This window comes from Acomys russatus, chromosome 21, assembly GCF_903995435.1.
Source record: "Acomys russatus chromosome 21, mAcoRus1.1, whole genome shotgun sequence".
Classification (NCBI taxonomy): domain Eukaryota; kingdom Metazoa; phylum Chordata; class Mammalia; order Rodentia; family Muridae; genus Acomys; species Acomys russatus.
The window spans coordinates 10,674,164-10,696,155 of record NC_067157.1 but is presented as its reverse complement, the minus strand read 5'-3'; the positions used below and the strand labels follow the sequence as shown (position 1 = coordinate 10,696,155).

At 46.0% G+C, this 21,992-nt stretch overlaps 1 protein-coding gene across 1 annotated transcript; it reads left to right on the top strand.

The window, feature by feature from the left end:
* Positions 1-440: 440 nt before the first annotated feature.
* On the top strand, positions 441-20,417 carry Ddo (D-aspartate oxidase). Its single transcript, XM_051164414.1, has 5 exons — positions 441-641; positions 2,626-2,800; positions 7,273-7,381; positions 10,838-11,014; positions 19,850-20,417. Exons 2-5 carry the CDS (start codon positions 2,629-2,631, stop codon positions 20,415-20,417), a joined length of 1,026 nt encoding a protein of 341 aa, XP_051020371.1. The 5' UTR covers positions 441-641; positions 2,626-2,628.
* Positions 20,418-21,992: the final 1,575 nt, after the last annotated feature.

Below are 21,992 nucleotides of genomic sequence, written 5' to 3'. Positions count from 1 at the left end.
TGTTTTTTGTTTTGTTTTTGTTGTTGTTGGGGTTTTTTTTTTTTCACACAATCGACACTCAGCAAATACTGGTTTCTCTTCTATAAGATTTTTGCTTCATCCTAACTTATTTTCTAAATACGTTTTCCAGCATCTTAGCTATCAACAGCATCTCACTGCCTGGCCCCCTGCTCACCCCACTTTCTGAAGCTGCCTGGAAGAGGCAGGCACCTAGTGGGAGATGGCAGATGACTCTGAACAGTGCAACGAGGAAACAGGTGCTTGCTTCTAGCTGGGACTTTCTGGAAATCCGACAGGCCACCCAGCATTTACCACACAAACAAATCAGCTGGAGAAACTCCGGGCTGGTGGCAAGTTAAAGTGCTTGGAAGCCAGACCAAGACAGGCCACGGAGGCCAAAACTTTCCCATGCAGGCTTGGCAGGGATGCAACGCCACAGAGCTCCTCTTTCCTGGGCAGTCAGAGGTAGACATGGTTGCCTGGGCCAATGGAGAGTAAGCTTGAGAGAATGTCCTTAATAATTTCCCCAATGGGAAGGAGTTTTGTTTTCCCTGTCTCTTAGGAGACCAGGCTAACAGGTCACTGGAGAATAAGTGTCAGTACCAGGGCCTCCGGATGCAAGACTGCCTTCTCAGAGACAGGTATTCGAATGCCCACTTTTGGCACAAGGGTCATTCGGTCTTCACTCTGGGAGTTTGGGAGTGTGTCTTGGTGGGACTGGGGCCAGAGATCGACAGGTCACACCAGGATACTTCCTACTGTCCATTCCACTGGCATCTGGTTATTCTTAGCCACAGACTGCCTTCACTCTCATGTCAACTTATTAGAGCTGCAGAGACAGGCTGCTGGGCACTGGGAAATAGTGGCGAGCAAAGGCATGGCTGTCTTTCTTCTATGACATCCCTGGAATCAGGTCTGGGACCTTCCTCCTCCAGCCTTCCCTCTCTGAACTGTCGTGTGCCGGGATCCTTCTGTTGTCTTCCCTCAGCTCTGGCCGGTTAGCTTCTCAGCTCATCTGCTCAGAACCACACACAGCTCGGTAACAGAAACGGCACATACTCACCTCACCAGAAGATTTCAGAGGCTCACAGAGTGGGAGTCATGTGGAGCTAGGGTGCAGACAGAGAACCACCCATAGTCGGACTTCATGACGTCTGACATGGCTGATGCCACCTGACCCAATTCTCTGCTCATGGCTCTTTGCAAGAAGGGATTTGTGCCAAGGGCAGGTTTTTAGTCTGGGTGGTAGAACTTTGCCCCACAAAGTGGCAATGACTAACTGGAACAAATGATTAAATGATTCTCTCTCTCTCTCTCTCTCTCTCTCTCTCTCTCTCTCTCTCTCTCTCTCTCTCTCTCTCTCTCTCTCTCCTTGGAACTCAGCTAGGCAGAGGGATCCTGAGCAGGGAGCAGCCATAGTAGGACACAGAAATGAAAGCAGGCAAGGAGGCTGAGAGGGCATCAGGGAGCCATGGACTCTTCTTGCCTCTCACCAGAGGCAGGAGGAAGGACACTGATGTCTTTGTCACTCTCTTTACTTCCCACACAAGAAGGGAGCCTTGGGGTGACCTGCGCAGGCACCTGGCACCCACGTTTTCCCTGAACCATCCCACAAGGGGCCTATTTGGGAGACAGCCTCAGTGGCCTCTCTGACTTACCACTTAAGGGAGCTAATAAGAATTCATTTGCTGTAGTCTTCAGATGAGGACACGCAGGCTAACAGGCCTTGGGCCATTCCTTTGTGTTATAGAACCATCCATGACGTACTGCAGCCAGGAGCCCAGATTTCCATATTTTGAAAATATGCTGTCCAGTGTGGGGTGGGGTTCAGGCCCAGAGTTCTGGAGTGGGAGGAGACAGAGATGGAAGCCAGGAAGGTGGGAAGGGAGAGTTGGTTTCCAGAGACTGTGAAGATGAATTTGGTCACTCAAGCTCTCTGAGATGCTGTTTCAAAAACAGATGTGCATAAGTGCTGCCTGTGGTGTCCTCTCTGTCTGCTCTCCAGCGGGCCCTAGGAGCTTCTTTGCAGGCCTTGCTTATCTCATCAGCACTCCTTGGGATGAACTTTTCCTTAGGGGAAAGGTTCGGGCAAGGGCACCATGACTAGAAATCCACCCCCAAATGCCATGTGATTCCTGGTGGTGATCATGGCAGGCAAGTCTAGGCTGATTTTGCTCTGGTAACGAATGCCTGTAGGGACCTTGTCGTTCACACTGTTATTTATGGAGTGAAAGTTTAAAGACTCGCTGGGCTTCACCCATGGAGACATCAGAAAGAAGTCCTAGGGGCTAGAGAGATGGCTCAGTGGTTAAGAGCACTGCCCGCTCTTCCAAAGGTCCTGAGTTCAATTCCCAGCAGCCGCATGGTGCCTCACAACCATCTACAGTGAGATCTGGCGCCCTCTTCTGGTAGGCAGGCATACATGAAGGTGAAACACTGTATACTTAAATAAATAAATCTTAAAAAAAAAAAAAAAAAAAAAAAAAAAAAAAAAAAAAAAAAAAAAAAAGAAGTCCTATTCTGAGAGGATGCCCGGCGTGAGGAAAGAACTGTAGGGTCAGACTTCCTCTGGGCAGAATAATGCCTACCCTAAGCAAGGAGTCCCGTTTGCGTTTCCCTCCTCAGGCCATGGACACAGTGTGTATTGCGGTCGTCGGAGCTGGCGTGATAGGTCTGTCTACTGCTGTGTGCATTTCTGAGATGGTCCCCCGATGTTCTGTCACCGTCATCTCAGACAAGTTCACTCCTGAAACCACCAGTGACGTAGCAGCTGGGATGCTTATTCCTCACAGGTATCCAGGTGAGAGAGGGGCATATTGGCACGATGCTATTTTCACACTAGGTGCCTTGCTTGCGACCATTTCCCAGAGTCCCCTTGCTTACACTAAGCAAGTGAGTGATCCTGATGCCTGGTGTGCCCTGGTCATCTTTAAAGGAGGCATTTCATCAGAGATTTCACCCGAATCACAGGAGCCTCCACTTTCTCTGTGGCTGAATGCCTTGATCTCTTGGACCAGCTCCTTTCTCTTTCTGCTGTTGCTAGAGGAAGGCTTTGTCGTGTTCCCCGGATTTCTTCCTTAGACATGACTCAGGCCAGCACCAGTAATAGATACTGGCTGCTCCATGGCTGTCCCACAGGCTCTTCTAAGGATTAAATGAGCGAATATTCACAGAGTTCAAAGCAGTGCCCTGCACAGAGTCAGCCCTCTATCTGCATTTGGAATTGTCCCTGCCATTCTGGCTACTACAGTTTTGTTTGACCAGCACTTGAATACGAATTAGGTCATCATGCTTGCCCAATCCTCAGATGAATTGGAATTGTCTGTTATTTGGGCATGGTTTCTGTAGCACGTGGCTCTCAGCCACTATTCTATTTTTTAGGGTTTAGAGGCTAGGGACACTGGAATGCATATTAAATCAGCTCTTTACCCTGACGGAGGTCATTGGAGGACAGTCCATTGAGTTGGCTGACATATTCTGCAGCGCAACTACTTTTTAAACTTTTTAAAAAAATGATTCCTCCTAGCACTTGGGAGGCAGAGGCAAGTGGATCTCTGTGAGTTGGAGGCTAGCCTGGTCTAAAAAGAGAGTTCCAGGCCAGGCAGGTCAGGGTTATTACATGGAGAAAGCCTGTCTTGAAATACAAAAAAAAAAAAAAAAAAAAGATTTCTCTCTCTTTTTATTTTATTTTTTTTATTTTTATTTTTTATTAATTTATTCTTGTTACATCTCAATGGTTATCCCATCCCTTGTATCCTCCCATTCCTCCCCCCCCCATTTTCCCATTATTCCCCTCCCCTATGACTGTTCCTGAGGGGGATTACCTCCCCCTATATATTCTCATAGGGTATCAAGTCTCTTCTTGGCTACTTGCTGTCCTTCCTCTGAGTGCCACCAGGTCTCCCCCTCCAGGGGACATGGTCAAATGTGAGGCACCAGAGTACGTGAGAAAGTCGTATCACACTCTCCACTCAACTGTGGAGAATATTCTGACCATTGGCTAGATCTGGGTAGGGGTTTAAAGTTTACCTCCTGTATTGTCCTTGGCTGGTGCCTTAGTTTGAGCGGGACCCCTGGGCCCAAATCTGCCTATCATATTGTTCTACTTGTAGATTTCTAGGACCCTCTGGATCCTTTTATTTTGCTGTTCTCCCATGCGTCTCTCATTTAGAGTCCCAATAGGATGCCTTCCCCTCTGTCCCAGTTTCCTGGTAAGTGAAGGCTTTCGTGGGACATGCCCCTTGGGCTAGTATGCAGATATAAGTGAGTATATACCATTTGATTCTTTCTGCTTCTGGGTTAACTCACTCATTATGATCATTTCTAGCTCAATCCATTTATCCACAAATTTCGGGAATTCCTTGTTTTTAATAGCTGAGTAGTATTCCATAGTGTATATGTACCACAGTTTCTTTATCCACTCTTCTACTGAGGGACACTTAGGCTGTTTCCATGTTCTGGCTATTATGAATAAGGCTGCTATGAACATGGTTGAGCAAATTTCCTTGTTGTGTGCTGGAGCATCTTCTGGGTATATTCCAAGGAGTGGAATAGCTGGGTCTTGAGGAAGCCCTATTCCCATTTTTCTGAGATAGCACCAGATAGATTTCCAAAGTGGCTGTACTAGTTTGCATTCCCACCAGCAATGAAGGAGTGTTCCTCTCTCCCCACATCCTCGCCAGCATGTGGTGTCGCTTGAATTTTTGATCTTAGCCATTCTGATGGGTGTAAGATGGAATCTCAGAGTTGTTTTGATTTGCATTTCCCTGATGACGAAGGAGGTTGAGCATTTCTTTAAGTGTTTCTCAGCCATTTGATACTCCTCTGTTGAGAATTCTCTGTTTAGTTCCAAGCCCCATTTCTCAATTGGGTTATTCGGTTTGGTGGTGTTTAATTTCTTGAGTTCTTTATATATTTTGGATATTAGACCTTTGTCAGATGTAGGGTTGGTGAAGATTTTTTCCCAGTCTGTAGGCTGTCGCTTTGTTCTCTTGACAGTGTCTCCTGCCTTACAGAAGCTTCTCAGCCTCATGAGGTCCCATTTATTAATGGTTGACATTAAGGCCTGGGCCGTTGGTGTTCTGTTCAGGAAGTTGTCTCCTGTGCCAATATGTTCCAGGCTCTTTCCCACTTTTTCTTCTAAGTGGCTTAGTGTCTCTGGTTTTATGTTGAGGTCTTTAATCCACTTGGATTTGAGTTTTGTGCAAGGTGACAAATATGGGTCCAGTTTCATTTTTTTACACATAGACCTCCAGTTAGACCAGCACCATTTGTTGAAGATGCTATCCTTTTTCCATTGAATGGATTTGGCTTCTTTGTCAAAAATCAAGTGACCATATGTGTGTGGATTCATATCTGGGTCTTCGATTCGATTCCACTGATCAACCAGCCTGTTGCTGTGCCAGTACCATGCTGTTTTAAGTACTATTGCTTTATAGTACAGTTTGAGATCAGGTATGGAGATTCCTCCGGAGCATCTTTTATTGTACAAGATTGTTTTAGCTATTCTGGGTTTTTTGTTTTTCCATATGAAGTTCAGAATTGAACTTTCAATGTCTTTAAAAAATTGTGTAGTTATTTTGATAGGGATTGCATTGAATCTGTAGATTGCTTTTGGTAGGATGGCCATTTTTACTATGTTAATTCTCCCGATCCATGAGCAAGGAAGATCACGCCATCTTCTCAGGTCATCTTCAATCTCTTTCTTCAGAGTTTTGAAATTTTTTTCATACAAGTCCTTCACTTGCTTAGTTAGGGTAACTCCTAGATATTTTATATTGCTTGTGGCTAATGTGAAGGGTGTGGTTTTCCTAATTTCTTCCTCTGCAAGCTTGTCATTTGTGTATAGGAAGGCTACAGACTTTTTTGAGTTAATTTTGTATCCAGCCAATTTGCTGAAGGTGTTTATCAGCTTTAGGAGTTCTCTGGTGGAGTTTTGAGGGTCACTTATGTACACTATCATATCATCTGCAAAGAGGGATAATTTGACTTCCTCCTTTCCCATTTGGATACCCTTGATCTCCTTTTGTTGTCTTATTGCTCTGGCTAGAACTTCGAGTACTATATTGAAGAGATATGGAGAGAGTGGGCAGCCTTGCCTTGTTCCTGATTTTAGAGGAATTTCCTTGAGTATCTCACCATTTACTTTGATTTTGGCTATTGGCTTGCTGTATATAGCCTTTATTATGTTGAGGAAAGTGCCTTGTATCCCTGATCTCTCTAAAACTTTAAACATGAATGGGTGTTGAATTTTATCAAATGCTTTCTCTGCATCCAAGGAGATGATCATGTGGTTTTTTATTTTCAGTTTGTTTATATGGTGGATTACATTGATGGATTTCCGTATATTAAACCATCCCTGCATGCCTGGAATGAAGCCTACTTGGTCATGATGAATGATATCTTTGATGTGCTCCTGTATTCGTTTTGCAAGTATTTTATTTAGTATTTTTGCATCTATGTTCATAAGAGAAATTGGTCTGAAATTCTCTTTCTTTGTTGAGTCTTTGTGAGGTTTAGGTATCAATGAGACTATGGCCTCATAGAATGAATTTGGTAATTTTCCATCTTCTCTCTCTTTTTAAATGTGCATTGGTATTTTGCCTTTGTTCATGTCTGTGTGAGGGTGTTGGATCTCATGGAGCCAGAGTTACAGACAGTTGTCAGCTGCCATGCGGGTGCTGGGAATTGAACCCATGTCCTCTGGAAGAGCAATCAGTGCTCTTAACCACTGGGCCATCTCTCCAGCCCCTACAGTGCAACTATTATTTCTTCTTTATCTCTAAACAAGAAGCCTATCTGCAAATTTGGAAGAGAGCATCACACTCACATGGGCACAGTTTTCACTGATAACAATGTTTATTCAATACTAGAGGAATGTTTGTTGGTTTTATAACCAGTGACTTACTTAAAAGTCTTGCTACTGACCATAGCTCTATTGACCTGGGGTCCTTGCTCATCACCCACCATGTTTCCAGTTCTTTCTGTTGTCCCAACAATGTGCCTGGCTGGATTTCCCAGTCATATACTCATTCCTGCTTAGACTATGCCTTTGTACCAAAGTCATGCTTCTGGCTCCTGTGTCCTTTGCCCTGCCTATCCTGTTCCCCCTCCATCAGTAAGTCATTACAAGAGTGGGTCAGATAGACATATACACATTTAAAATTCTGGGCGTTATGATTAAACGCGTCTCCTTTCTGACTGTTTGCGGCAGAAACACAGACACCACCGCCTCCTTTCTGTTACCCTTTGCTTTTCTCCGTGACTATACAGAAACCCCTGTGTCCGTGCAGAAGCAGTGGTTCAGAGAGACCTTCCAGCACCTGTTCGAAATCGCCAAGTCTGCAGAAGCCGCGGATGCTGGTGTCCACCTGGTGTCGGGGTAAGAAAAAGGCTCTGAAGTCAGTGTAGACAGAACACCACAGACAGACAGCAGAGGCCAGCAGATCCTATTAGCATAAGGGAGGATTAAGAAAAGACTTCAGAACGTGAAGTGATTTGAGAATATGTAGAAAAACAAGCAAAGGTCCCGAATAGTGACTAAGCACCCAGTTTGGGGGTGTGGAGGGTGGCACGGCTGATGGGAGGCAGAAGAGGTGTGACACCGGAGTGGGCACAGGGACCTCAGGCCGAGGAATGTCTGACTTATTTGAGAATCAATAGAAAATGAGATGGCCCCCCAAAAGGAAGTTTTTAAATACCCTTCACTAAAGTGAAGGACAGGTAGTGTTGGAAATTGAGCTTACGGCCTTGTACATGCTAAGCAAGTGCTCTACAATCAAGCTAGATTTCCAGTCCTAAATTATCCCTCGGAGTGTCATTAGGAAAACAGCGTTTCTGAAATGACGAGTACCTTTCTATTTGATTGTTAGCATCTGATTTGGAGAAAATGCATAATTAAGTGAGGTTTGATGACACATTCAGCTTAACGTTTCTAACACAAACAGCACTTGGAACAATGACTTTGTCCTACATGCTCCGCAGCATAGATCACTAAGTGTTCTAGCATCTTTAATTTAGATCTGGGTGTCACCAAATGACAAAAGACATTTACCATCTGTGTTATCCTATCCTGTGAGGGCTGTCTTCAAGTCCTATTCTATGTTCGTGCCATTAAGACTATTTAGAAAGTACTAGTCTTGGACCTAGAGAGCTGGCTCAGTCGTTAAGTGCATTTTCTGTTCTCACTGAGAACCTGCATTCAGTTCTCAGCACGCGCACATAATGATTCCAGTTCCAGGAGCTCTGGGGTCCCCTCTGGCCTCTGTGGGCTCTTGCCTGCACATAGTGCACACAAACTCATGCAGGGACACATAAATATGTGTATAATAAACAAACAAACAAATAAAAAAATAAATAAAAAGAGCCAGCCTCGCCCTCTGATGCCAGGCCCCACGGACATCTCTTGTGAATGCATACGTGTATCAGGAGGGTTTATGCTCTTTATCTCCTGCCTTCCCTCGTCGTATTATCACCAGGATGGGTGGGGGAATCCTTGCTTTTCCAAAGCCTCTACTCAAAATCCCAGGTCTATTCTCTCTCTTCAGAGTCAGTTACTGAGCCATATGGGGGCATGGTGTTCACTGTGCTATGGCCATGCTTAGCTTGTTCCAAACCCAATAAGAATTCATCGACATTGTCTCTAGCTAACTTTTAGAAACAGACATGTTCTACAATTCTTTTCCTTTCAGAATTAAGGCTTTACAAATGTCCCATGTATCTTTGGTTTAACCTTGATCTCCAATTCATTCTTTCAAAGAGAGATTCTTTATCCCTGGCCTTCCAGGTCTTAGGGAGGTGGCAATGAAGAATTTCACATATTGCAAGCGCTTAATAAATACGTGTCGAGTGAATTTTACAGAGGACAGACCCAGTCCTGTCCTCAAGCGCCTGTGGCCTATGGGGGATGTCAGTTACCAGGGCCTGCAGTACAGAGAGCCACGGAGGCATGTGCCTAGAGAAAAGACTTGCTCCAGACACTCATTAAAAGCCATGTAGGAAAAAGTGATTCTTTTGAGACCTTCAAGATGAGTGTAAGTTCACACAGGTGAAGGGACAGAGAGAAGGTGGGCTCAGAGGAGACAGGCCCAGGCAGAGAGGACAGTACACACTGACCAGCCTCAGGTGACTGTGGTGCATTGAAGGACTCAAGTCCATGGTACTAAGAAGCCACTGGAGTATTTCACACAGTGAGGTAACGGTTCATATTTGCATTACGAAGGCATTTTATCTGTAATGTAGAAACTAAGTTGGGGGGAATGAGAGATGACAGTAGGATACACTCAAAGTGCCTTAAAAATTTTATGATGTATACAACATCTGCCTGCATGTACACCTGCCCACCAGAAGAGGGCACCAGATCACACTATAGGTGGTTATGAGCCACCTTGTGGTTGCTGGGAATTGAACTCAAGACCTTTGGAAGAGCAGCCAGTGCTCTTAACCTCTGAGCCATCTCTGCAGCTCCTGAAAGTGGCTTTAACCCTAGCACTGGAGAGACAGAGGCAGACGGATCTCCGCGAGTTTGAGGCCAGCCTGGTCTACAGAGAGTTTTAGGACAGTCAGAGTTACATAGACAACAACAACAAAACAAACAAAAACAAAATAGGGGTCATGAAAAACCTTTATTAGCACCAGGCTAGCTAACATTTTAGAACTGGGCACTGCTGGAGGGGGAAGTGAAGCCGCAGTGCTGTGGAGGAGGGTCACGTGACCCAGGCAGGGTAGGATAATGACAAGGATAAAGAGTTAGCTGCCTTCCATCTTCTCTAGTCTCCTCCTTGAGCGATGGTGGCGCACTCGGAGACACAAACGCTGGCATGGAAGCCCCAGAAGTTTTTTAACATTCAGATTGCATCTTGCTACTTTAGAGCAAGGACGATTGCCAATTGCTGACAGAAAAAAGCTCAGGACTTAAAAAGTCCAAATGTGTAGCAGCTACAGGCAGCCTGTTTCAAGTTTCTTTTTTTTTATTTTTTTAAATCTAGTTTTTAAAAGACCAAAACAATTATTTTGTTAATTATTTGATCAGTTATCCAGCATCACAGGCTTTCTTGTTAACTACAAATACCATTCACCCCACTGTGCGGTGCCCCCTCCCCAGAGTTAACAATGGCGACTTCTTGACTTCTTACTTGATAACCTAGAACTTGACCTAAACTCCACACACTTGTTTCCTTCCAATTATCCAGGTATGGTGATACACACCTTTAATCCCCGCACTTGGGAAGATCACTATGATTTGAAGGCCAGCCTGGCCTCTATAGTGAGCTCCGGGCCAGCCAAAGCTACATAGTGAGATCCTGTCTCAAAAAACAAGCAAACAAAATCCTACTAATTAAGAGGTCATGTTCAAAGTCAAGGCTAACCTTTGAATTCTTTGCGTTTCCCTTTTCTTTTTCATGTGAGTGTTGTGCGAAGCATTAGATAACAGTCACATGTAAATAAAGGAAATTGTGTCAAAAAACATTTCAGAAAACAATTAAGTTAAAAATGTAAGAAGACATGCTATATTTTATGTGTTTGTTTGCTTGTTTTTTGGTCATGCTGGGCATTGAAAATCTGACCTGGTACGGCTAGTTTGGAGCTCCACCAGGGAAAAGACTCCCAGTCCTGCAAGTTCTTTACAAATATGTCTGACCCCTTCAGTCCTGAACCCCTGGAATCTAGCTTCTCAGTTCTCTGATCCCAAGAGAATGGACAATTTTATTTCATTTTTCTTTTTGTGCTTATAGGAAGTGAGTTTTTAAAAGTGATTTAGGGTATTTTATATGGAGTTAATGAAAAAATACACGATTTCACAAAATTTACGGAGCATTTTCTCCTTCCGGCTCTCCAGTTGGCAAATATTTCGGAGTGTCCCCACTGAAGAAGTGCCTTTCTGGGCGGATGTTGTTCTGGGATTTCGAAAGATGACAGAGGCTGAGCTGAAGCGGTTCCCTCAGTATGTATTTGGTCAGGCTTTTACAACCCTGAAGTGTGAGACTTCTGCCTACCTCCCGTGGTTGGAGAAAAGGTTGGTTGAAATGTCTGTCTTGCCTGTCCCTGCCCCCCCTTCATTTGACGTGGTGATGAATCATTGCACAGCTGATCAGAAAGTGCATAGCGGACTCCCCGGGTTCTCCTACGTTGTCCTGAGGCACACCAATGGTCAGGGCCCCGCAGAAGCTTCTGGAGAATGTGCCTGTGGCAAGGACTAAGTCCGCATCACACTCATGGTGACTTGGTGCCTGGTTTGTCCCGTTCCCTCAGAGAGAAGCCAATTACTAAAATCTTAGTTTTCCCATTCAGAAAATGGAGACGTCCAGATAATGTATCTACAGCTTTAGTTCTTTAGATGAGAAAACTTTTATGTTTATCAAAATATAGTTTAGATTTTTCCAATTCCCAGTAAAAACAGCTTCATTATTATTCTTGTTGGTAATATTATAAATTTGCTAATATGGTTATGAATAAGATTATTAAAATTAAGGGCTTATCTGAGGTATGCCATGCTTCCTTAAAAACTTAGTCCTTTGTTGACCTTTGACCTTTCATTTTGGCTTGGTTTTCAGCACTTCCTCTTCTAGCTTGATAGGCTATACAAGAGTGTTTTCATTTGAGATGCATCGATACATTTCTTGCTGGTTTGCTCAGCCATTGCATTATGCTGGGGGTGGGTTGGGGGTGGAAAACACAAGTGCTGTCAATCCCCAAATCTGGGAACTGGATAAATACTCTGTATCTAAAAACGTCTTGGAGCAGAGGTATTTTGAAATTTGGTTTCCTTTTCTTTTTGTTTTTAATATACTTAATGAATGAGCCTGGCATCTGGCCAGACAGCCAATATGGTGGATGAGGAGGGCTATCTGCTCCCTTTTCTTCTACGAAACGCTCTGCGGAACAGGGCAGGCTCCATCACAGACCAAGAGGAGCCCTTTAGGCTGGTGGGAGGTGGAGCAATGCCACTGTGGTGAGGGACTAGGACAGCTGGGGCTCACTCTGTGGGCTGGGCAGACCCAGATGGGCAGCCACGCAATCCCTGCTGTTCCTCACACGTGGGTTTGTTCTGTTGCCTCCTACGCCTCTTTCCCCTACAGTGTGAGCTCAGCCTTCTGTGTCCTGATTCAAACGGGAGTGGTCCCCTCAGCACGCGTGTAGCCGCGGCCTCAGCCTCAGCGCTAGCTAGGAAATGACATAACCCAGGGAAAATATATTATTTTATTATAACTTAGATCATTAATTTTTTTCCAAGAACAGAAAAGATCATTTCCTTCTCAAACATTGCCCAATAATGTCTAGAACAACCCAACACACAAAAAGCTCTCAGAGGTTTAATCACCCATGCAGGTGATATTTTCTCTCTTGAGACAGTAAAGCCACACACTCGGCTGATATTTTTTGCTTGCCATCCCAGCAGATAAATCACAAGACAGTCACTCTCCTGCCGGGCAGCCTACCTACATAAATTATTCTGAGGGGACCAGAGTCACCCTGCATTTGATGACATCTAGGAAGCCTGGAAGACTATAAATTAGATGGGCTGATTTCTTTCCAGGATGCCAGGCATTATCCCATGGCCCCGAGGAGGCCCACACAGAACACAGCGCCGACCTCCTCGCTCACACTGCCGGCTTCCTTCTCTGTTGCTTTTTTCTGGTCAGGCCTTGAACCCTCCAGTTTTTCTCATATTCTTTGTGTTCCTCCCACTGCCTGTCTCCTGTGATGTCCTACCTCATATAGAAATTCATATCTGCAAGGCACATCACCTAGGGGACAGACTCTCCCAGCTGTATGCCTGGGTCTACTGGAGCCTAGTTTTCCCTCTGAAGCATCCCCTCAGGGGCTGTCTCCTAGTCCCGCCTTCTGTTTTCCAGTGCCTGGTCCGAGGGGTGGGGCTACAGAGGCCCAGACACATTTGCCTGAATTCACTTGTTGTAGTTTTTCCCTGGGTAAGCAAGGACAAAGGGAGAGGATACTATCAAAGGTGGAAAAAGGATGCTCTCGGCCTGCTTTTCCTGATGATGCTAAGCTCTGTAGCGAACAGATGAAGGATGTGTGGGGTACAGCAGCCTTGGTGGCTTTTGTTAGGGCCTCTTCCTGGCTGCATCTTCTTCCTCACCTCCTCCTCTGTGGACTAAGGGAATATGACCACTCCCTTTCAGGACCATCTGCCTAAAGAAGCCTGTCCTGTCCATATACCCCCCCCCAAGGGACCTGAAGCTGCTTTACACCCGATGACTGGTGTTCTTGGAGTGTTTTGTATGTATCCATGGAGTCAGCCAGGCTGGGATGGACACTCTGAGAGGTGTGCAATAGCGTGCAGTTCCTTGTGGAGGGAGCTAGTGATAGCAACAGTCAGCAGAGAAGAAATTGTCAGGGTACAATTAGACTCTATGCATTTGGCGGCTTTGTAAACCCAAAATACATTTTAAAGCCCTAACGAGGGGAACTTATGTGAGAGGCAGGAAGTGTTGCTATGAAGAAACTAGGTTTCCCTGTAAATCTGTACGCATACGACTTGCCAACTGGAAGTTTAAACTAGGCTTCTTGTTTTTGAACATATTGACTGAATGTAGTTGATTCTTTGGTCTCTGACGATAAGGTGCCAGTCTTCGGGTTGAGAGTAGGCAGGCAGTCAACTTGGAAGATGACTAACAATGCATACGCAATAATCTCAAAACACCCCTCTAATAAGTTCCCACCCTTGATGCCAGGCTTGGCCATCCTTACTGCTCTACGTTTTCAGACTCTTTGTCTTCACTGTGGCTTCCGAGCCTTGCACTGTTTCTCACCTCTCCACTCCAGCCTGTTTTCACAACGGTGACTAAAAACTCATTCTGATTGACTTTAGAAACCCCTACCAGAGTCACTTCTCTTCATTCTCCAGTAAGAGGAGAGCTGACGTCATATCAACAGAGAAATCCTCCTTCAGACAGTTATGGTCAGAACTCCTGGCTACCCTAATAAACCAGGTTTGGCCCCATCCTCCATAAGCCAATTAAATGCACAGATAATGGTGAAAAGCAAAAAGGGGTGTTATTCAGTCTAGCCACATTGTGAAGAAAGCCAAAGAGGACTGGTCCACCCTCCAGAGCAAGATCCACCTGCAGGATGCTAAAATTAGGTCTGGGGTTAAGCCAAGAGTGGTGATGTTCTTGGGAGGCGGAGGCAATTGTAACTCTGTGAGTTCAAGGCCAGCTTGGTCTACAGAGTGAATTCTAGGACAGCCAAGGTTACACGGAGAAACTCAACAAACAAACAAATAATATGTATTATATATAAACATATGTATAAATATAAATATTAGGTTTGAGTTTTAAAAAGAGGGCCAGAGGGATGTGTAGTTAAATGGCTCTGGTCAGGGTGTGGTCTGGCTGTTGCCCTGTCCAGCTCCAGTCTTTTCTGCATGGTGGTCTAACAAATTGCCAGGATTTTATAAAATCTTTTTAGGAGTCTCAGCCTTCTCCTGACACGAGATTCCTGAGGGAAATTTCAATTTCTTGGGGTCCATCTTTCAATAGTCTGATAGCTGAAGCAAGGGGAAACAAATGCCCCTGGCCCCCCATACTCTATCGGAATTGGTGCTCTCGCCCTCTGAATGTTCGGATGCCTGAGATGCCAGCTGGGCATGGGCACAGTACCAGCCTCTTTCCTCTTGGCCAAGCTTTTGGGGCGCATAGTCAGCAGAGACATAACCCCGAGACTTACCTCTGTCCAGCGTAGACTTAATCTGTTCTAAGAATTTTCACTTAAAGCTTTGCAATGCCGAGGCTTATAGTCGGATAACACTCTCAGAATAAGGTATGGTCTGTTTCAAAGGATTGTTTGTCAGCTTAGACACCACTTCAATTTTAAATGATGAAGAAGATTTATTGTTCCTCATTTTGTAGTCATTGAGTTCCCGTAAAACAATTAGAATATGTTTCGGTAGGTTGGTCCCAAGTGAGTGGGGCTCAAGGCATGGTTGGGCAGCTCTGTTGGGTCAGCTTGCCTCTCCACTGGGCTGTACCCTCCCTCCCACCCTGCTTTCCCACTCAAAGGTCTCTGCTCCCTCCTGCCAGTCCGCACTGCGGTGTCTCTCCAGCAAAGCCCCCTCTTCCCACTCAGTGCTCTTAGTCGGTACAGCCCCCTTTCCCTCGAGGATTCCTGGGCCATGGTGTGCTCTCTCTACAGGATGGGCTCGCACACGGTCGCCAGAAGCTCCGGAGGAAAGCGATGGAGTATTTTATACCCCAAGTAGGTCTCCCCAACCTCTGTAATAGCAGCGTCACAGGGTTGTAAAAGCAACGTTTAGGCACCTGGTCATCCAACTTAATGTCGGCCTTCTGGATCCAGTTTCCTCCTCGACCCTGGTGTCAGGCAGGCAGGCTCTTGCTGTATTTGCCTGAGATATAGGATGATGGGCGGGCAGCACCATGCACTCACATTTAAACAGTACTGGGTGACCCGTCTCTGGGCATGCGCAGCAAATTTCCTCCTGGGAAAGAGGTCCAAGAGTGACTCCCCACAGCAAGCCTGGGGGCGGGGGATGGGGCAGGGCTTCCGAAAGCCCAGCCTATTCTCCAGTGACACGTTGGACTTTTATCATAGCTCCCAGTGAAGGCTGTGGAGTAAAAGAACATTTGCATTTATTGAATTCTCACATAGCCCTAACTTCTCTTTGAGCCGGGCATTCGTTTATCCCTAGGCTATAGTTAAGTAAACAAGTTCAGTGATTTAAGAAATTGGCATGAATCCTAGGGCTGGTGAGTTCACTTATTTCCCTGAATTAGAAAAAATAACCCCGAGTTCTGATTAGAGTGGCTGAGCACAGGACATGATCTTCAAAGGCTACCACCACACGGAACCCAAAGTCTATTAAAAGAAAAACCAAGCCAAGATAGTGTTTAAAAAGAACGACCAGTTAAAACCTTTAAAGAGTCTAAATGGTAGTAGTTAAATAGACCTGCTACACAGATGGCGAGCAGGTCCACCCACAGGCCACAGAACGTGGCGGCTTCTGTTCTATAGTGGGACAAATCCTTGATCCTTCCTATTTTTCTAGGAAAGCGACTGCAGCTGTGGTGTGTGTCATGCCTTCGTCAGCCCTGCTCCAGATGTTGTCTCCTTTTATGTTCACGATGGGCTGATGAGGATGATTTCACAGCAATATGGAGGAAGGAACGGGTAGGAGCTTGGAGAAGGCGGCTAGCTTAACAACGTCACAGGGACCGTGAGGGGTAGATGGCCCTGCTGTCCAAGTCTTCTCTTGGTGCTTGCTTGCTTTTAGTCTTTGACATTTTTGTGCATTTGTATAGTGAATTTTAGTTGGTCTCAGCCTGCGTTACCCTCTTCATGCCCTCCCCCCTCTCCTGAAACCCTCTTTCTTAGTTTGCTTTCTATTGATGTGATAAAACAGCGTGACCAAAGCAAGTTGGGCAGGAAAGGGTTTCTTTGGCTTATATGTTCCGATCGTAGCCTATGGTCAAGGAAAGTCAGGACAGGAACTCAAAGCAGGAGCTGATGCAGAGGCTGTGGAAGGGTGCTGCTTACCGGCTTGCTCTCCATGGCTTACTCAGGGTCTTAGGGTTTTATTGCTGTGAAGAGACACCGTGACGACTGCAGCTGTTGTAAAGGAGAACATTTGATTGGGGCTGGCTTACAGTTCAGAGGTTCAGTCCATTACCATCATGGTGGGAAGCATGGTGGCACACAGGCAGGCGTGGTGCTGGAGAGGGAGCTGCGACTTCTACATCTGGATCCTCGGGCAACAGGAAGAGACAGCGTTACTGGCCACACTTGAGCTTCTGGGACCTCAAAGCCCACCCCCTATTGACACACTTCCTCCAATGAGGCCACGCCCACTCCAACAAGGCCACACCTCCAATAGTGCCACTCCCAGTGGGCCCAAGGGGGACACTTTTATGATTCAGATCACCAGTCAGTCTGTTTTCTCAAACACCATAGGGCCGCCTGGCCAGGGATGGCACCACCCACAGTGGGCTGGGTCCTCCCATGTCAATCAGCATTCAAGAAAATGCTCCCACTGGTCCACTGACCAATCTCTGGGGGGCATTTTCTCAGTTGAGATCCATCTTTTTAGACGACTCTAGCTTGTGTCAAGTTGACAAAACCAAAGCAAAACAAAAGACCAAGAGCTCACCATTCTTCCGGACAGCTCCTGCCCAGCTTTTGCATGTATTTTTCTTTTCTGTGACTCACTGAGTTTCATTAGGGTTACTTGCAGAGCATGGGTCAGGGTTATTTACTTATTACAACATGGGCAAACTACTGGTGGCTACACCACTGATAAAGAAAAAAGTGGGGGGGGGGCGGAATTAGGGTGCGCCTTATGGTCCAATTGCTGTTTTTACTGTTTTTCTTGTTTTACTGCTCTAAAAACTGGGTGCGTCTTATAGTCCGAAAAATACCTTCTCCAGCAGCTACCAAGGGAAGGGTGTGGCCTCGTGAACCCCACTCTACCTGAGATGAAGTGTTGAAGGCCCCAGACTGTCTGTGCAGGCCTTGTGCAGGCCACAACGGCTGCTGCGGGTTCACGATCCCAACAGCTATATGACGTCCAGAATGGCAGTTTTAGCTCCCAGAACCCCTCCCCACAGTCTGGCTCTTGTTCCTTTCCACCCCATGGTTCTGTGGTGTTTGTGTTTGTTTCTTAAACAACACAGCATGATATGCCGGTCACTGTTACCACAGAACACCAACCTACTCTTTTTTCTGTGGCAGAGTTATGCCTGAGAGAATGTTTTCAACTTTAAAAACACGTCCATTAATGTCCATCCAGTGGACTTAAGCTCCGCTTCCACACTGTCCCATGGAGACGGAGAGAGTGGAGATGTACATCTACAAAATGAAGTCCTGGACTTACTCCTCTTAATCACTCTATCACACTCAAGGTTTTCATTGGTTGGTTGTGCGTAGATGTTCACCAAAGTCTTTGGTTTCCTTGTCCCAGATAAATACCATCGCCTTCCATTGGTTTTCTGAATCACGAGCAAGGGTACGTAGGGTGAAAATCAGGGCTTGGACTAAACAGAAAGTACACTCCAGGTTCAAATTGTCAAGGGCTTAGCACAGCTGGGCCTTCTGTAAATATTTAGCTTATAATACATGAATCAAATCAAGAGGTTTCCAGCTGCCCTTCGAATTGCTCAGTGGTGACACGGAAGAAGTCCCCACAGTGGGAGAAGTGTGGTGATCGAGGGGCTGAGGGGCTGACTGCCAGTCACCCTCTGCTAGGCTTCGGAGAGGACAGCTGTCGGGTCTGTGATGCTGGGGAGCAGAAATGTTGTCTTGTACTCCCCTTTGTATGTGGTAATTTCTAGACACGGGACCAGAGTCAAAAGGCCAGTTCCTTGCAGATCTTAATGCAAGTTTCAGTTAAACTTTCCAGCTAGGAAGTGGGGGTAAAATGGCAGTCTTCTCTTGTTGAGTTGAATCAGGGGTGAAACCGTGCCATTCTTATACCGTCCAGCCATGTCTTTACGCTACGTCCAGAAGTTTCTGACTTTTCTTGTACTTCCCTCCTTGTGAGGGCTCTGTTGCTCTGGTGTGAAAGGGGAGGTGTGCTGAGAAGCAGCACACGCATGTGTGCTCTCTCGTGTGCTCTCTCGGAGGCAGGGAGGTCTGTTTCTGCTGTCAGTCTTGTCTTCCCCGCATTCTCTCTGGATGTGCTTGAGTGACAGCAGACAGGGAGACAGATCTGGTACCACACTATTTGTTAGAGGCCTCCAGAGGTGGAAGCAATTGTGTGTTCATGTGTGTGTGTGTGTGTGTGTGTGTGTGTGTGTGTGTGTTTGCACATGTGCACAGGCATGTGTACGCATGCACATATCTCTATGTTAATATGTTAATCACTCTTTCAGCTATCTACACTGTCTCTCAGTACTTTCTCTGACCCTTGGCAAGGGGCAGTGTGTCTTACAACATTTTTGTCCCTCTTAGCAATGTGTTGCTTCTAGATCACCAACCTGCATCTGCTGAATGGAATTGCCAAGAATTTCTTATGTTAAACCCCCTGTGTCCTCTAAGGAACCTAGGAGTAAGATTATAGGATTACAAGGGATTAAGATTATGAGGACGAGATTACTGGTATTATTATTTTTAGAGGCTACAGCATTTCCACATTCACGATGAAAAGCGTTGCTAGGGTGGGTGGTCTCAACGGTTGTATAACAAAGTAAGTGATCTCAGGGCCACTGAAGTGAGCACCTAAAAATAGCCAAGTGGTGAGATTCTATGATGTGTATATAATCCTGCAAGTCAATGATGATTACAAGGCTCGGCCAAGCCAGCCCTTCTCATTATTAAACTGTCATTTATTCCATCAGCTGGGTATATTGGTCTGTGTGTGACAGACAGACAGACACATAGACAGACAGACAGACAGACAGATGCACACACGCACACACACACACACACTCACACACACACACACATGAGAGATACAGAGAAACAGAGACAGAGACAGAGAGCATAAGCAATCATCTACTAGAGAGAGCTGACTAATACCAAGGCACATGCAAGAATTAACGACACGTGACACAATGCGGAGTGGGCAGCATCTGAACAAGCGCTGCTTGGATGTTTAAAGCACAGATTAGTTTGGCCTTGATTTTGCATCTAGCTAGAGGAACTCTGTGAAATGCTTAAGAGCAAGACATATGTTTTCTTTGTCTTGGATTTCCAGAGTAAGTTTTCTTTTAGGATTAGCCATAGGAGTCTCCATTGGCCAAGGATGGAGCTAGACTTTGATGCCCTGCGCCCTAGAGGCTCCCGAGGGTCTGTTGTTCCTGTCATCCAGTCGGTCCTTCATTTCTGGGAAGTGGGTGAGAGGTGGTTACCAAGGCTCACCCCAGGCTCTCTTTTCTAGGGTAAAGAGAAGTGGAGCTCTGCTGCTCAGCAGGAGAGTAGAAGATCTGTGGGAGCTGCAACCCTCCTTTGACATTGTGGTCAATTGCTCGGGCCTGGGAAGCCAACAGCTTGTGGGCGACTGCACGGTTTCCCCTGTAAGAGGCCAAGTGCTCCAGGCTCAGGCCCCCTGGCTGAAGCACTTCATCCGAGATGGGGGTGGGCTGACGTACATTTACCCTGGTACGTCCTACGTGACCCTGGGAGGAACCAGACAAAAAGGAGACTGGAATCTATTCCCAGATGCAGAACTTAGCAAGGAGATTTTTTCTAGATGCTGCGCTCTCGAGCCTTCCCTCCAGAGAGCCTGCAATATAACGGAGAAAGTGGGCCTGAGGCCCAGCAGGCCAAGTGTGTGTCTGCAGAAGGAGACCCTAGTCCAGGGGGAACAGAGCTTGCCTGTGGTCCACAACTATGGCCATGGGAGTGGGGGCATCTCAGTGCACTGGGGCTCTGCTCTGGAGGCCACCAGATTGGTGATGGAATGTGTCCACACTCTTAGGACCCTAGCTTCTGTGTCAAAGCTGTAGTTGACATCAAACGACAGCGAATGACCCCAGGTATTGCGGATGAAAGCACAGCTTAAGGTCTACAACAGCTTCTCACAACCTTCCCATTGCTTGGAAGTTGGGAAAGTTGAATCTGACCTTTGGTTTCAGAACCAGAAATGATGCAACACATATCAGTAGACTTAGAGAGCTTTCCACTAGTGACACAGGACACAAAGCCCCATTTTTGTCAAAGCATGTGTTATTAAAAGTACTTGTTATTCACGGTAAGATTTTGGGAGGATCTTGAAGGAGAGAAACCTGTTCTTTAGGATCCCAAATGTGGGATTGGAACGGTCTAGTGAGAGAACAGGTGATGTTAATTCACTAGAAGAGCAACCACGTCGTGCAGGAGCTTAATTGCTACCAGATGAAAAAGATCCCGTGAGCAGACTCTGGGAGGAGATATAGAAATGAGCCCAGAACTGGCAGCTGGGCGGATTGGAGACTTGGGATAGATTTGGCTGTTCATCGCTGCCCTTCAAGATACTTCTAGAGAAATCCGCTTGAGGGAAGGCTTCACAGCTCTGGCTCCTGCTGAGGCTCTGGGGTCTGGTACTCCTGGTTCCAGTGGAAGAATTCCTGCAGCTCCCGACCGGAGAATTGTTCCTCAGGACTGATATCCTTAAGGTTTTGTTGTTGTGTCAATTAATCCTCATTTCCTACTGTTTTGGTTAATTGGGTTATAATTGACGTAGGCTCGGTCAATAAGTTGTTAATAAAATATTTGGGTTAAGAAAATTGAGTCTACAGGATCCAATGCTAATTTATATGAATGATATAATAAATGGTAGGTAGTTTTTTTTTTTTTTTTTTTTTTTTTTTTTTTTTTTTTTTTTTTTTTTTTTTTTGGTATCTTTAGCTCTTAAATGCATAAGAGGAGACAATGTGTGGGAAACACTTGGGGCCTTATCAGTTCTAGAGGTGCATGGTCCCCTCAGGTCACAGAGCCAACCAAGTGAGTGGTACCACCTCACTAGATAAGACCACACAGTGCACACCTCCTGTAGTTAACTGTAGGCAAAGCAGGGTTATTCCCAGTGCAGGTGGCAGCCGCTTCCTCCCCTCAGCTGGTAATGACCTTGGAAGATATCGGTGGAGTTGCCTATGAAGGTAGCACCACTTTAGGAGCAGCTTAGCGTCTGTCACTGTGTATGTTTTGCTGTTTCTGGAGCCAAACACCTAAGAGAAACAACCTAAAGACTTAGTTTGCTCATAGTTTCTGTCCATCACACCGGGGAGGCCCTGTACAGCAGAGCTGTTCAACTTAGACCTGCAAGAAAGCAGTATGGAGAGGAAGCAGGAAGGGTGCAGCAGGATACAGGCTCTGAGAGCCACTGCTTTATCCGAGTCCCCAGCCCCACCCCCATACTTCTGCCTTGTCCCAATAGTTCATTTAATCCTTGAAGCCATCAATGGCTTAAGTCATTGATAAGGTCATCTGTATCTGAACACAGCCTCACCCCACCCAAAGGGCTGTCTTAGCACTCTCCTAAGTGAACCTCCATCTTGTAAGCTGCCAATAGTGACTTACTGTCACCCCCGCCACCACCAACG

What these genes read in the sequence shown, in the direction of transcription:
- Ddo (XM_051164414.1), top strand. Translation starts at nt 2,629, where the DNA reads ATGGACACAGTGTGTATTGCGGTCGTCGGAGCTGGCGTGATAGGTCTG. An exon ending in TATTCCTCACAGGTATCCAG is followed by an intron (nt 2,801 to 7,272) that starts GTGAGAGAGGGG and finishes GTGACTATACAG; the next exon opens with AAACCCCTGTGTCCGTGCAG. An exon ending in CTCCCGTGGTTGGAGAAAAG is followed by an intron (nt 11,015 to 19,849) that starts GTTGGTTGAAAT and finishes TCTCTTTTCTAG; the next exon opens with GGTAAAGAGAAGTGGAGCTC.